This window comes from Cuculus canorus, chromosome 11, assembly GCF_017976375.1.
Source record: "Cuculus canorus isolate bCucCan1 chromosome 11, bCucCan1.pri, whole genome shotgun sequence".
Lineage (NCBI taxonomy): Eukaryota > Metazoa > Chordata > Aves > Cuculiformes > Cuculidae > Cuculus > Cuculus canorus.
Genome location: NC_071411.1, coordinates 1437755 through 1452940, shown reverse-complemented (window position 1 = coordinate 1452940; position 15186 = coordinate 1437755). Strand labels below are relative to the sequence as shown.

The window sequence follows — 15186 nt, the reverse complement described above, 5'->3', positions numbered from 1 at the left end:
TTTCTGTTTCTGTACAGGTTAGGATAGAAAACACCCACTTCTTTCTACATCTTTGGTTTTGAAGACCCTTTGTTTGAAATAAACCCTTGTTCCTGTTTCTGCGCATTCCGCCTCTATTTCTAGCCTTCTTTCCTACATAAGTAAATTAAAACCATCCATGTCTTCCACCTACCAGAAGTTCAGGTGGGGCCCAGCAAGCCAAGTTCTGAGATCTTGTGTTGGCATCTGTCTGCCAAGTCTATCAAATTTAGCTTTGAGGTGTTTTCAGGACATTATTTTTAGAATCACAATAACTCTATTTATAGGCTTACAGTTCTCTGGATTGCTGCAATCAAACACTAAAATAGAGAACGCGGTGTCATGAAGAGATTCACCTTCAAACATGGACTCCCTCCAGATTTAATAATAGCTGCAAAGTTTGGGCATTGCAGCCTGCGCTGTCAGCAGTCATCATGCGGTTTTTCTCCCAGTTCGCTGGCTGCTGTGGCTGATGCATCCAAGGTGACGTATGGCCCGGCCGGAACATGAGATCTGTTCCATAGAGCCGAAACGCAAAGCCAGAGATAACTGCCCTCCTTGGCTCTGGTTTGTGATCGGGGTTTGCTGCCTTCTCTTTGATTTTGCCACACGATGGAGAACCTCTCAGCCAGATCCTTTCTCCAGAGTGATTAACAAAACACCATCGTGGCCACTGCAGCTCCTGAAAGCACAAAAGAGAATGAGGGGAGCTGTTCTTGTTTGCTGCGATTCTTCTTTTGTTTTATGAAGGTGAAAACTCACCCTGTACTTCAGTTATTCCGTGTATGAGAGTTAGAATTACCAAGATTGGAGAATTCGCCTGCTCTGACTGGTCTGGAGACATTAATGCCAACAAAAACTGTGGTATGTGGTAATACAGTCAGGACACTGGAATGCAATCTTTATGACACTGAGGACTTTAAAAATCCTGTATCTTGCTGTTGAAAGTTCGAGATGGCTCAGAAAGCATCCAGGAGCTGCGCTCAAGTGCTTTAATGCTGATCTAAATGAAAGCTTAACATTACTGTCAGAAACGGCATTTTGTTCATCAAGAGGAAAGTAGTTTCAGGGCTGCAGGGGAATTTGCTAAGTGGCCACTGAGAATTCTTGGTAAGGCTTTTCCTCATTACCCCCCTACAAACAGGAGCTCCTGGGGATGCGGGGTTCAGTGTGACCAGAGGTGGATGGTGTGGCGGGGGCGGTACAGCAGTGATTAAACAGTGAACAGCTTGTTACGACTTCTCTCGATGGATAACTGATAGATTAGTAATGGTGCATCTCCCTCTGCTCTATGAAATCCTCAGGACTTTTATCCATCTGGTGTAAACTGTGTTTGACAGCAGCTTTCCCAGCACAGAACAGCCAAGCTGGTGACTTAGCCTTAAGTTCTGGCTGATGTGTTTCAGAATAGTCCAATTAAAAACCAGTCCCTTTTCAGCTGTCTGAAAAGCAAATCAGAAAAGACAATAGGAGTGAATGCTACGCTTGTGTGGATCAGAACATCGCTCTTTTGAGAGGTCAGTGGAATAGTCTACGTATTCATCGCTCCTTGATGAAACACATTGTCCAGAAAAAGGAAGGAATAAAATATACCAGCTGTGAAAACACACATTTTCCTTGCACATTAGCATACTGACACTGGCATTGATCCTTGGGTTTGAAGCAGTAAAATTTAAAGTGAGATAAAAGCTGATAGAATTTAACTTGTGTTTTAAGGAGACTAATTGATGCTTGTCCTTCTTGCAGAACAAAGAATATGTATGTCGGGGCCACGACTACGAGAGGCTGGAAGCCTTCCAGCAGAGGATGCTGAGTGAGTTCCCACAAGCCATTGCAATGCAGCATCCAAACCATCCGGACGACTCGATATTGCAGTGTGATGCCCAGTGTATCCTTCAGTGAAGGGGCAAACTGTGACCAGAACTGTGGGAGAACAGGAGGAGGAGGGTATCGAAAAGGCCATCAACTTGGGTACCTCAGTGGCCAGGTGTCTGAAGTAGAGCTGGATATGGGCGAAACCCTCACCTGTCCACAGCAGACACGAACTGGTTCGTTGCACTTGGACAGAACTGTCCCTTTTCCTGCAGGAGCAGTGCCGGGCACACTCGGTGTACCAGGGAATAGCTGTGCTTGGTCACAGCTCATTCTTCTCGTTGTTAGTCTGTCCTGTGATTCAGTGCAACCAGTACAGTGCTGTGTACCTTTTAGGACTGAAACGTGATGTTTAATGGTCTGCAGAGACTTCTGGAGATTTCAGTCCCAAGAACACCGCTATTTAGCTCGTGTGACAACAGCAAGGATATTGTGCAGGACCTTGACCACAAGGACATTGTCAGCAAGTGAAATCTCCTGAAGTGGGCTGGTGTTGCCACTCGTCTTCTGTAACACGTGCTTCTCACTCCTCTCTGCTATAAAACACCGACGCTTTCATAGAAGAGGGATTGTCTGTATGTGTACTTTGGCTGGTTTGCTTATGCTTGCAGAGATCTTGTCTATAACACTGAGGTTACAGCAGTTTCATTAAACTGGACTGTGAATCGATGAAATTAGGACAACGCTGTTAAGACAAAGCTGAAGTATGTAAAGTGAAAAGTAGCCAAGGCAAATACTAGCTATTTAAGGTCCGAAACACATCAAGATCTACTAAGTGCCTGCACAAATGAGGCACCGAGCTCTTAGGAAAATCAATAGGAACTGGGTATTCTGCTTGCTGTGGATAGTCTGGATGTCTTGGTAGATACTCTCGGCACTTATGTATCTTCCTCCTGGTTAATCCAGCTGTGAGGTACTACAAGTCTGGAAACACTCCCGGTAGTTCTAGCCTAGGGCTTTGTTGTTTCACCTGCCAAAGAAGAAACAGAGATGGAAAACAGTGAGGAGCGTGACTTTCTGAATTCACCACCCCAGTTCTTCCCACAGCAGCGACAGTTTTTCTGTTTGATGTCCGTGGCTTTCTTTGACTCCGCACTTTGCAGATTTGCAGATCTATGCAGTGACTCCCATCCCGGACAATATAGACGTGCTGCAAATGGACCGTGTCCCTGACCGCATAAAGAGCTTCTACCGAGTCAACAACATCCGGAAATTCCGCTACGACAGGCCCTTCCACAAGGGCCCAAAGGACAAGGAGAATGAATTTAAGGTAGAAGTAGTGAATAAGCAGTGTTTAACTGTTAATCTCTTCAAGGCAAATACTGTCTTGATTTTATGCTGATACAGCCTTTCTAGTAATCCTGATTTGATTATGGTAACTCAAGTGATACACAGCTCTTGAGTCCAACGGTTACCCACCTTGAGCACTGTCCAGTTTAAAGGTGAGTTATTTTAGTGCCAGGAGGAATGCATTTTGAAGCAAGGATGGGTTTTTTGTTTGGCTGGAGTCTTTTTTTTTACTCCCATATATGTCCACAATGTCTTCTTGGTTCTATGACAGAACTGGTGGTCAGCCTTTAACAATCAATAGAAGTGTTGAATTTGTTGCTTTAGAGCATACTGAGTTCTGGTTTTGTTGTTCGAGTGACTTTCAGTGCGACATTGTGCAAAGGGAGTTAATGCTGGGGAGGTTAATAGTTTCTTTTCTGAACTAGAGTGGTGCAGATGATGTGGTTGTGTTCACTGCGTACCTCACATCCTCAATTACTCTTTGCAGAGCTTGTGGATTGAACGTACCACTCTGACCTTGACTCACAGTTTGCCTGGGATCTCTCGCTGGTTTGAAGTGGAGAGAAGAGAACTGGTAACATTCATAGTTCCTGTAATTGGGGTTTCAAATGATGAGGATGTGGGATAGGCAACTTAAAACCCCTTCAGCTGCAATCTTGCAGTTTAAAGTGATCATCAAGTTTACAAAGGATTAACTATGTCCTTTTTCCACCACTCAGTCTAAGTAATCACTGAATGTAACGAGAGGAATTAGATGGGGGAACATGATAGTATGATGGAGTCAGGGCCAAAAAGATGGGGTAATTGCATTGTTGCTGTATCTTTGGTAAACGGAAGGAAGTTATCGTAACTCAGTGAGCTGAAATATAGCACTGCCAACAGTAAAGTTTGTTCATGTAGCTAATTTTCTACAGAGCAGTGAAAACGAAGAAAGATCACTGAACAGTCCTAGAGTATCATTTCATTACAAGGAAGATAATAAATCTTAGTGAAGTGTCCATGGAATTAAAGTATGTTTTATTGCCTTTGAGGTTGAAGTAAGTCCTTTGGAAAATGCCATTCAAGTGGTTGAGAACAAAAACCAGGAGCTGAGAACGCTGATAAGCCAGTACCAGCATAAACAAATGCATGGTAACATTAATCTTCTCAGCATGTGTCTGAACGGAGTGATTGATGCGGCGGTTAATGGCGGAATTGCACGATACCAGGAGGTAAGCCCGGCTCTGCTGCTCGATTTAGTACCATCTTTTTTCAGTTTTGTTTCCATTTCTGTTTCAAAGAGAGTGTGACCTAACGAGATAGGAAATTTTCATGCACATTATCTAAATACGAGGTGAAACCCCTGCTTTGGTTATTCTGCATCAGTGCTGGCATAGCCACGTCAGCGGGAGGATCCAAACGTGGAGTTGGGGTCTCGCACTGAAGCAGGTACGGTTTCTCCAGACTGAAACTTGGCTTACCCAAGTAATCAGGAAAAGCCGCTGATTTGTGCTACTTCAAGCATTATCTTTGCTAACCTAATTTCAGACTCGCTGTAACCCTGAAGTGATCTTCTGTGCAATGTGTTATCAGCATTATCTTTGGCACGCGGTTACTTTAGCTCTGCATTGCAAAAGAGAGGTGTAGAGTGAGACACTGAAAAACAGCGGCAGCAGTTGGGGGGGCGGAATGTCTTCCCTGCAGAGCTATGAAGACTGCTCTCCTGCCTTTCAATAGTTACAATTTTACTCACTTAATTCCTTTAACTTGAGGCAGTTATATGAAGGGAACTGTATCAAATTCCAGTAACTGGCGGGTACAAGGCTCGGTGGTATTGCTCACCGCTGTCATGGGGAAATCTGATCAGATTCATGATAGAACAGAATCCTTTGGGTTACTGAAACCGTACTGTAGCTTTATGTGGACCCCAGAGAGCTAAAAGCAATAACGTTGCTGCTGTTAGCTCAGTATATTTAGTTTTCCTAGGATTTCTGGACCTTTTCCTCTCATCCTCTGTCACCATCCCCTTCCCAGTAAGCGGAAGAATTTCTCTTTTCTTTTTTCTTCCCCCTCCAGGCCTTTTTTGATAAAGATTATATCACAAAGCACCCTGGCGACGCAGAGAAGATCACGCAGCTCAAGGAACTCATGCAGGAGCAGGTACTGGTTTTCAGATGCAAAAGAACATTGCTGTCGTGTCTGGATTCATCGGCAGTCAGTCTACGCTTCCCAGATCCAACTGACTCATTCAGAAGCAAAGAGCTGTAGTGCAGGAGATCTAGAGTAGATTTAAACAAAAAAGAGGGGAGAGGTGGCCAAGGAATTTATGAGCAAGCTATTTGCCCTGTGGGAGATGAGGGGAGGTTAAACTCAGCCAACAGTACATGAGGTTTTTTGTCTCTATTTATGATCCAATAGACACTTTGCCACAGATCAAGGCTGTCATTCAATTTTGGAATTTTGAATTATGCCATCCCAGTAAATTTCAAAGATAAGCAGTCAGGCCAGCCCAGGTCAGACTTGAGATTAAACTGGCAGAGCTACATAGGAAAACTTAATGCCCGTTTATATTATCTGGAGTTGTATTTTTCCTTGGTGGCTCCATGAAGCATCTTGGTAGATAAAGCTAGCTGGGTGAAATCAGAAATTTGTATCCCTCTTAACTGAAAGTTTGGCAAGATACACCCCATCAAATGTTGTGTCCAAGTCTGAATAGAGCTGCTGGGCCTGTTCCTTCAACAAATCACTTAACTGCGTTTCAGATTCCCCATCTGTAAAATGCAGATAATACTTATCTCCCTTCAATCCTCAACAGCGTGTTTGAAGATTAATTAGTTATTGTTTGTAGAGCCTTTGGATCATGTAGGGAATTCTATACATCGCAAGCCTGCTATCACTACAGTTTTCTTTCATCTGAGAGTCTATATAATCTCATCTAATCACTAATATTATATGTTTGACCTTTGAAAAAGCGACCTCTAAAAATAAATAATGAGCAACAGAAGGAGTGCCAATAAGTGCCACACTGCTGCTTTTCAGCTCAATTAACAGAAACTCCTTTTAGAAATCCCTCGTGGCATCGTTGACCCTGACTCTGACATCGAGGGGAAGCAATTGTCTTGGTCTCAATGAGTGATCTGTGAGAGAGAATCAATCTGGTAAATTTTTACAGTTATCTCTTAACAAAGCAACCCAACGTGACATAGGGGTACTTGTCTCACACTTAAAGCTCTCGCTGAAGTAATACGAAGTTGCCAGGTCTCCTGGGCTTGCTTCCTTGCCAGCAGTCTGCTAAATGAGCAGTGGCGTATTTGTGCTCTGGCAGACCTGCGGGACAGGCTTCTCTTCATCCCTTAGGTTTGGTTTGTGACGTGACGCTTTCTTTCTCACAGGTACACGTCTTAGGAGTGGGTCTGGCAGTTCATGAGAAATTTGTACACCCAGAAATGCGGCCTCTGCATAAGAAACTGATAGACCAGTTCCAGATGATGCGATCCAGCCTGTACCATGTAAGCCGACGGTCCCTTTTCCCACTTTGGAGCGTTCAGAGTTATGACTAAACCTCTGTTGGTTGCAGTGAGGTGCCTTTTGCCAGTGCAAAAGATCCGGGATGATGCAGCATTCAGTGCACCTACTGGACTGCTGAATTGCCAAAAGAATTCTTCATTTTTGTGCAAGAAGGCAGCCCTAGGAAGTCTGTTAACTCAGCTTTAAATCTAAACTAGAATTTTCAATATTTGTACATTTTTTGTTTTACCACAAAACAACTGTAAAGCTCCATTTTCAGTTACTGTCTTGCATAGCAGATGTAAAACAGAGAAAAAAGATGAACAGAATGTGGTAGATGTTGAGCTCTTCGAAAGAACTGCCAGGATGTGGAGTAGCGTGACATGGATTAGGGCTGCCAGAAGTGATTTTATCTTATAGATTCATAGAATCGTTTGGTTGAAAAAGACCTTTGAGATCAGAGTCCAACTGTACCTGTCCTCTACCGAACCAGAGCAGCAGGTGTAAAAGAACCGTTTGAAATGTGTGTGCTAGCACCTCACTTTCCAACTGGAGTATTTGTTCTCTAAGGTCGCTCCTACCTTAAAGTCTTTTCTCTCCATTCTTAGGAGTGAACACTGCAAGGGTGGCCAGAAATAACAGCACCAGAACTTTAAAATTACAGGCTTTCTGTCCTCAAGCAGATGAGATCCGTACAGGTTGCAGTTGCCAGTCTGAGTTCACTGCCTTTCTTGAGAGTTTGGATAAGATCTGCATTTCTGAGTCCACATTTCTTCTTTGAAAAGTGCAGGTGGCTGTAATTTGGGCTACACTTTGCCTCTATTTTCCTCCCTAATTCCTGAAGCAGTGGATAGAAAGTATAGGAAATACAGAATGGAGATGTAAAGCACTGAAGCTCTTTATCCTGTGGAAACACGGCATAACTGTAGAGAACAGGGAAGCAAATCAGGATTTTCCTGGGAAGAAAACTAGTGATTTTCGATGATCAATTTAGCTGTTGTACGTTTCCTTTGCAGGAGTTACCTGGTCTGGATAAGCTGAGTCCGGCCTGCTCTGGATCGAGTACGCCGCGCAGCAATGTGCTGGTTTCGCATGGACCCATGAGCCCCGAGAGCCTAAAGCTGATGCATCGACACAGGTACCCTGTTCCTCCCTACTGCCGTATCCAGAATCTCTGCACAGTGTTGCAGTAGGATTCGAGGATCTAAGCAGCGGATAGTAGTACCACAGAAGGAGTTTGGGCAGACGTGCCTTTCGTCTTCATTCAGTGCTGATAATTAAAGTTTGATTGAGAATTGGAATCAAAAAGTTGAGAAGTCTGGTTTGCAGCAAGTGCTGAGCAGCTCCAGGTGTTGCTCCACCACTTTATTTACTGTAGAGGCAGGAACACACATCTCAAGTCTCCAGATTCAATCTGACCTTGGAAGTTCCAGCTTCTCCTGTTGGGCAAAGAGCAAATAAATGGCTCCTTACATACCACAAAGGGAAAACATTATTGCTTGGTTTAGAATCCAACTCAGTGTGTACCCATTTAAGGATCAAAAAATGTTCACATCATTGTTTTTTATAATTCAGCTCAAATCAGAACCCAAATATAAGAAAGGCTGCCAAGGCGACTTGATCAGAAGACCCCAAAATGGCTCAGCCATTGCAGAAACATCTGAAAATTGGATGCTCATTCAACCGAATACCCATCTATTAAAAACTGAGATAATGGCTGAGGATAAAAATTGGTATTTTCAGGACAAAACAAGTGGTTTCAGGACAAAACAGCCACAACTGCTTATTTGAAAATGTACATCGCCATGGGAGTATGAGAAACAGTGACAGGAGTGTCACTGCATTATGAAATTTTAATTGTTCGCCCGTGCTTATTTCTCTTGGTGGGCATCATTATGTGAACCTGAAGCTCACCATCCTACGTACTATGTTGTCTTACATGTGACCTTATTGTCCCTTCTTTCATGTTTACTCACACTTAGGGATTTTTTTGAGCTTATTCAGCCTGATTTTCACAAGTGTTTGACATCTAGAGGTGACCTAAAGCGGCAGCTTGTAGGTACTTACGAGCTCAGAAAAAATCAGGCTTCGCAAATCAAAACACAGGTTCAGACAATAACGATGCCCTCGTTCTGTCTCTGGTTTTGTTCCAGCCCACTGAACATGCTGGGTTCTGTCCGACACTCGTCCTCCTCTCTGTCGTCCCACACCTCCAGCGAAACAGGAAACCTGGTGATCCTAACGGACAGTTCCATGGGGGAGACGGCCGAGGATATGTACCACATGCAGGTAGAGCTCCAGCATGGCCAGGAGTGGCTGTTCGGAATGGCTCTGGAGGGTTATCCTTAGGAGGAGTACTCCTCCCCTACACCCACACTGGGATCCATCCTGGGTATCTTCCACAAAGGACTGGATAAATTGGAATCTGTCATGGTGCAAGGAAGGTGACGGCGTAATTCAGCCAGGCTTCCTCCGGGGAGAAATCGTCTGTATTTGTACAGTGGGAGTTGATGCTGTGGTCCAGGGTCACGCTGTTACTTTCAGAAAGTGAGATTTTGGGTGGTGTGTCATTTATCTGACCTTCAGCGTATGCAGTTAGCCCTGCTCTGTGTTTGTGGGAGGGGGAACACATCCTGCAGTCCTGAGCGCAGATCAGCAGTGGCCTGCGCTGAAGCTGTGTCGTAGACAGAGGCCGCACGGGGGGATCTGGGTCAGGTAAACGCCTGATGCACCGATCCGCTCTGTTCTGCTGATGATTGCTCTGCCTCCCACAGCTTGTTTACCCCAAGCCCAGGTACCGAGGCTTTGGTCACCAACGTCTCTGTTTTATCCTCACCCCAGGCCAGCCCTTCCACCTCAAGCCTGAGCTCTACTCACTCGGCACCGTCCCAGATGATTAACTCTGCCCCTTCCAGTGCTCGAGGTAAGAATGGATGGACCCATATGGAGGCTTAACCGGAACTGCAGGCTGTCCCTAAACCTGACGGCCTCGATGACTTCCTGCTGAAAGCCCTCCTACACTTAGATCTGCCACTGTTTGAGGCTGCCAATGTTTCTGCAAAGATTATTGCTTTAAAAAAATGGGTTTGATTCTCCAGAAATTGATTTAATCGCTTTTTTCAGCAGTATTTGGAATGTATCTCTATCGCAGGCTGGTTTCAGGCGGTTGAATTTCATAATGATTCTCATTGTTCCGCCGCAGAATTGTGGCAAGCAGTCTAGAGGAAAACAGGAATAGTCTTTGTAACAGTGCTTAAAAGAGAGAGGTTGTGAAGATAAAGGCAGAAAATCATTTTACGTGTTTAATGGAATTAGGGCACAAAAAGGAACTTGAGACAGTTCAGCAGAAATGTGTGTCTGCAAAAGTGTACATCTTTGGTGAATGCTGAAAGATAGGAATTTTAAGAACCAGAGTTAAAACGCTTCAGGAGAGGGACTATGTAAAACTAGATTCAGGGGTACTCGTGTTGCCTTTGCTGTTACAGGAGCTGCTCGAGATATTGCTAATCGTTTTCTTCCCAAGCCTCAGAGCTGAAGCAAAACCACTCCATGCAATCTCCTGTCTTTGGTAACTGCTGTTCAAGCTTCTTTTTTCCTCTCGTTTTGGATTCTCAGTTGCAGGTTCACAGATTCCTACACCTCTTTTCACAGGTGTCTCAAGAAGGTACCCAGGATATAATCAGAGAAGAGAGGCTGATGGTTCAATTTTACCCCTCTTTCCCATACAGGGGGGGATGTGGACAGACAGCACAGAGAGAGCCCTTTTTCTCGGGCCAGCATGGGGGTTTTTTCACTCGATCTTGCAGCAGTATCTTGATTGATGGTTGTTATGGCACAGACACAGCAAAGTGATTGGATTGAAGGACTGGGTGGAGTAGGAAGGTGGGAAGTGGACGTCTTCAGTAGAGGCAAAGAGCTTCACTAATTACCAAGGGCCAGAAGGAAAATAATGACAATTCAAATAGTAAAATAACCACATGAAACTGGAAAGGGAAGATGGAACCGAGTCCAGGGCTATGATGCCAGGAAGACGTCCTTAACTGGGTGTGCCTCGGCCGGCCTGTGAGCTCTGAGTCCCTGGGAGGCTCTGAGGGGGGTTGGTGGCTGTTTTCCCCCAGGCTGCCACAGCCCCCCGAGCCTGCTGCCTGCACAGCAGCACCGCTTCCCTCTGCGCTGGGTCCTCGCTGGTGCTCCGCGACCGCAGTGATGAGTGCAGGGCTGATGGCTGAGCCGACAGCACCTCCCGGGGACCAGACCGGGCACGGGAACGGCAGGAGGAGGGATGATTCGGGGGTGTTGAACTGTTTTATTCTTTGTTTACTGACGTGTTGGGGCAGCCCATGAATCAGCATTTGCTCTGCTAGTTGTGGTCAGTTGTAAGGCAGAGAAGCACAGCATTCAGACACGATGGGATTTCATTTCCCATGAAGTCGCGGATGCTCGCTGTGTTTCACAGCGCGTGGGTCGCTGCTCCGGTTAGTCCCACACTGCTGGCTGGAATGGAGGTGTTCGCAACGAGAACAACCCTCACATTTAAGTTCCACTGTGATAATGCAGCTTTGGTTTCCTCCTTGGTGATTTTTTCCTTTTGTTTTGTTTTTGAATTGGGTGAATTTGATGCTCATGCAAATGAGGGAGCAGTCTCGCTGGCTGGAGCCAGGGACTTCACAGCATTACATGTGCAGCTCTGCCAATGCACCTCTATCCTTTTTATTTCCCCCCTTTTTTTTGGTATTTATTTATATTCTTTTTAATTTAGTGCTGGTGAAAGGTGCTGGACTGACAACACTGGAGGCTGAAGCCCTCTATTTACCCACAGAGCAGATACAGTATGGGCGGCAGCCGTGCAAGCTTCCCCACGCTGTCCCCTCCAATGTGCCTCATCTCTGTCCTGGAGGGACCACCTCTAGAGGTGAGAGGAGAGCTCAGTCACCGTGACCCATCCAACCCTTGGCCTTTCTGCTGAGACTGCCAACAAAGAGACGATAGTCACGATGCTACAGTTAACCGCTTTGCAGACTGGGGGAAGTCTACGAAGGGCATTTCATACAGGCTGCCTAAATTTATGGACCTCATATCTATGACCTGTGCTTTCACCGGAGCGTGGTTAGCAAGGGTTTCTAGGTTTCTGTCAGATGTTCAAATGCTCATTGATTCAGACATTAACGTAGAGGTGAAAACATGCGCTGGCATTATGCAGGTACGTGCACCACCTTCTGTGCTGAGCTGCAGAGCCCTTCCTGAAGCGCAGCTGCTGGCGCTGCCCCGAGGAGACGGGCTCTGTGTAATACTGATCAGTCCACTAGCGGCCACGGGGAGCCGCAGCCCCCGTATTGAGGATCCAGCAGGAATTAAACCTTATTTCTAATCCTCCACTTCCTAAAAATGACCCTTTCGCCAATGTTTTAAGACACCAACACAAGCGGATGATCAGGCTTGTCCAAAGAAAATAATAAAGCCATTTTGTGAAAAGGACAGTCCCCAAGACAGCAGATGAACGATTTGGTTGTCACTGAAGAGCACGTTAAAGCAGTAAACCTTACCGTAGTCATAATATACACAAGTTAAACAAAAGTCTTAAAAGACTTGTAATGGGAATGCAGGCAGAATTTTCTGGTTCTGTTGCTAACGATACAGATGTTCCCAGTCCCTCTATTCTTTAGATTATCAGTGTGTATCTTTGTTTTGCCCTGGCTCAGCCCTTGCGTACCTTCCTCCCTATCAGTAAAACAATGCTATTGTATGGAGGATCGCTAAGAAATTCAGAGCTTGTTTGGGGTTCATTTGGAGTGACTCCTGAGGCTCTGTCCTAACCTTACTGGAGCTAAAAGCTGATTTAAGCTGCCATTTGTTAGGCAGAAATTGTAATGCAAAAAAATGTGTGGAAAGAACTACGAGAGGGTTAGATTTTTTTCAGTAATTGCATTTAAAATCTGTTTGGGACTCTGATGCACTCTGGAAGCAGCTCCCACTGGACACTGGGTGCCTCACCCTCTCAGGCATCCCTCCTGTTCCTCAACACAGCCCCTTTTTTTGAGGTGTAGAAAATGAGTCCCAATGCCCTATTCAGCAAGAAACTACATATTTATGTTAAAAACTTCCTGCTTAAAGCAAAACCAGTTATGATTTGGTGCAGGAGCAAACTGTTGTCATAACAGGAATGAAAATGATTAATTGGGAGAAAGGAGTCCTTGAGTTTGGAATTTAACTACATTAATTTTCAGTTTCATTCTCAAAACTAATACTTGTCACAAGTGGATTAACATTTCCGTAATTAAAAAATGACCTCTGCCTTCGGCACAGGTTTTCTTTCCTCATAAAAAGTAGGTACTGCACACATCAAGCATCCCAAGCTACAAGCTAAAAGGAATAAGCCCCGGGACACACCGCAGTGTATTCCGTGGCCTCTGGAAGCTTGTAAAAGCTTTTTTTGACTTTGCTTTTCAAGTTGGGCCAGTCCCTGCCAGGAGCCTTGGCGATTGTGCGCTCTGTCTGTCCAGAAAAGCGACCGAGATCACTAATGAAACCTTTAGTGAGAGCCGCTGATCTCGCAGCCCGTAACTCAGAGGGGTCAGTGTTCAGTTCTGTTTGGATGTCTGGCATAGCCTCTTACAGTCTTTATAGCTACCGTTATTTACAAATTCAGGGTTCCCAGCAGCAGAGCTGTTTTCTGCCACCGTCCACAGCACAGGTGGCATTTCTCAGGTCATGCAGTGCCCGGTCTGTGGAAACGTCTCCCACACAAACTGCTGCACCTAGAGGTGCTCTGCAACTCGGATAGAAAAGAACAAAGATGACAAAATAAACAAAAGGGAGGAGTTTACAGTGTAGGCTGGGCCGTGATGTAGTTCTGGGCACACCTAAAAGTTCAGCATCCTTGCATTTGTCATGCAGAAACAGGACTATCTGTGATGAGTGAGTAAAAGACTCAGCATAAAGTGTTCACACTGTGTTTTCCAAGCTGATGTTCTATGTAAGAGCGAACACTGTTGTCTAATTATGTTTCTGTTTCATGTCTGGGGAGAAAATGAGTTCGGAACTAGAATGCAGATACTTGGCGGCTGTGGATGACGGGGTGGGGAGGTGGATTAATGTGGGATGTGCCACCCCAATGGAATTGTTGCAATTATAGGACCTTATCCTGCATTCTGCTGGACACATTGTTCCTTCCACTGCGTGCTGAATATCAGTCCCCAAAACTGCATGTTTGCTTCCGCTGGGGTAAAAGCTGCATTAACCAGCCCCCGTGGCTCTGCTCATGTTGGAGTGCTGTCCAGGTGACGTGTGTGGTCGTGGAAAGTTTGCAACAGGGGGCATGTATTCCCCGAAAGCCGGCATGGCTCTGTGATGCGCTGTGTGCTGCCATCTGTTCAGTGCGTGTTTGTGACGCAGTCAAATAATCAGTGCAAACTAAAGCTCACTCCAGCAGCTTCAGAACATCAATTCCTGCCTAGTATCGTGCATCCCCAGGGATGCCCATATCTGTAGTATCAGGCTGTAGGAAGACACCGATGAGAATAACTCTCCTGGCAAGTCCATCTCCAGCTGTTGCATATCAAAGGCAATATTGTTAGGTGGCACTCGTCCTAAAGGACACGAGTCCCAAGTAATTCCACATGCCAGGCAGCTGTTTACATTAAATACCCCAATATCTTAAATGACAGCCGTAGAGATAACTAATGGTTCAGTCAGGCATATTCCTACCATGTAACTCTGCGCACTGCTAAATGTCCCTTTGTCAGAAAATGGCTCAGTACGTAACACACTCAGGAGTAACCAAACATCACCCAGTGGCATTATAAGCAAAAAGCCACCTACATTTACAGAAAATTCTGTTTATTGGAGTTTTTATGCTTTAACAAAAAGGAATCTAACCCACGTTTGGCACACTAAATGGCAACACCTCAGACGTTCTGTACCAGAACTGAGGATGGAGCTTCCTGCTTTAACCGAATGGTCTGTCTCCGGCTTTTATCCATTTCCTCCACACTCAGGGCTAAAATGCACAATTTTACAGCATTTCTGTAACCTCACAGCAGTTCCTGGGGTGAGGGAGCAGTAGGTACCGTGCAGCACAGCCGCAGCCGACCCCACACAGCCACCCGGTGTGCGCTGCTTCTCAGAGGAGGCACTTGGCACCGTAGAGCCAGGGAGGCAGACCCCCGCGTACCATACCCGGTATGTCCCTTGGTGTGGAGAACATGCCCGTTCCCATTCCCCCCATGCTCTGCACCCGGCTGACACTCAGCTGCTTAGTGGGCTCGGCACCGTGTTTTCTGGAGTCCTGTAAGCTCGTCTGTCTGAACAAATTGCAAAGGAGGACTGAGATCCCCGGGCATGCAGAGACATGGCTGTTGTTTGTCACGTGTACGTGATTGTTCTCACTTGTTTACAGGCTCTCCCTCTCTACCAGATAAGTACCGCCACTCTCGGGAGATGATGATGTTGCTGCCTGCCCATCGGGACCGGCCCAGCAGCGCCATGTATCCCACTGCCATCATGGAAAATGGACAGGTACCA

General features: G+C 45.6%; 1 protein-coding gene across 15 annotated transcripts in view; it reads left to right on the top strand.

Annotated features, from left to right (window-relative positions):
• Nucleotides 1-15186, top strand: part of DOCK3 (dedicator of cytokinesis 3) — a 167978-nt gene that overhangs the window by 142799 nt on the left and 9993 nt on the right. For 7 of the 15 annotated variants that reach the window (XM_054076509.1, XM_054076508.1, XM_054076505.1 and 4 more), the window contains 11 exons: nucleotides 1765-1906; nucleotides 2994-3160; nucleotides 3668-3754; nucleotides 4212-4391; nucleotides 5236-5319; nucleotides 6552-6668; nucleotides 7683-7804; nucleotides 8820-8955; nucleotides 9508-9589; nucleotides 11426-11578; nucleotides 15062-15180. In XM_054076509.1, coding sequence (XP_053932484.1) covers nucleotides 1765-1906; nucleotides 2994-3160; nucleotides 3668-3754; nucleotides 4212-4391; nucleotides 5236-5319; nucleotides 6552-6668; nucleotides 7683-7804; nucleotides 8820-8955; nucleotides 9508-9589; nucleotides 11426-11578; nucleotides 15062-15180 — 1389 coding nt within the window. The remainder of the gene's footprint in view (nucleotides 1-1764; nucleotides 1907-2993; nucleotides 3161-3667; nucleotides 3755-4211; nucleotides 4392-5235; nucleotides 5320-6551; nucleotides 6669-7682; nucleotides 7805-8819; nucleotides 8956-9507; nucleotides 9590-11425; nucleotides 11579-15061; nucleotides 15181-15186) is intronic. The other 8 variants (XM_054076517.1, XM_054076516.1, XM_054076514.1 and 5 more) reach the window with 5 other exon arrangements.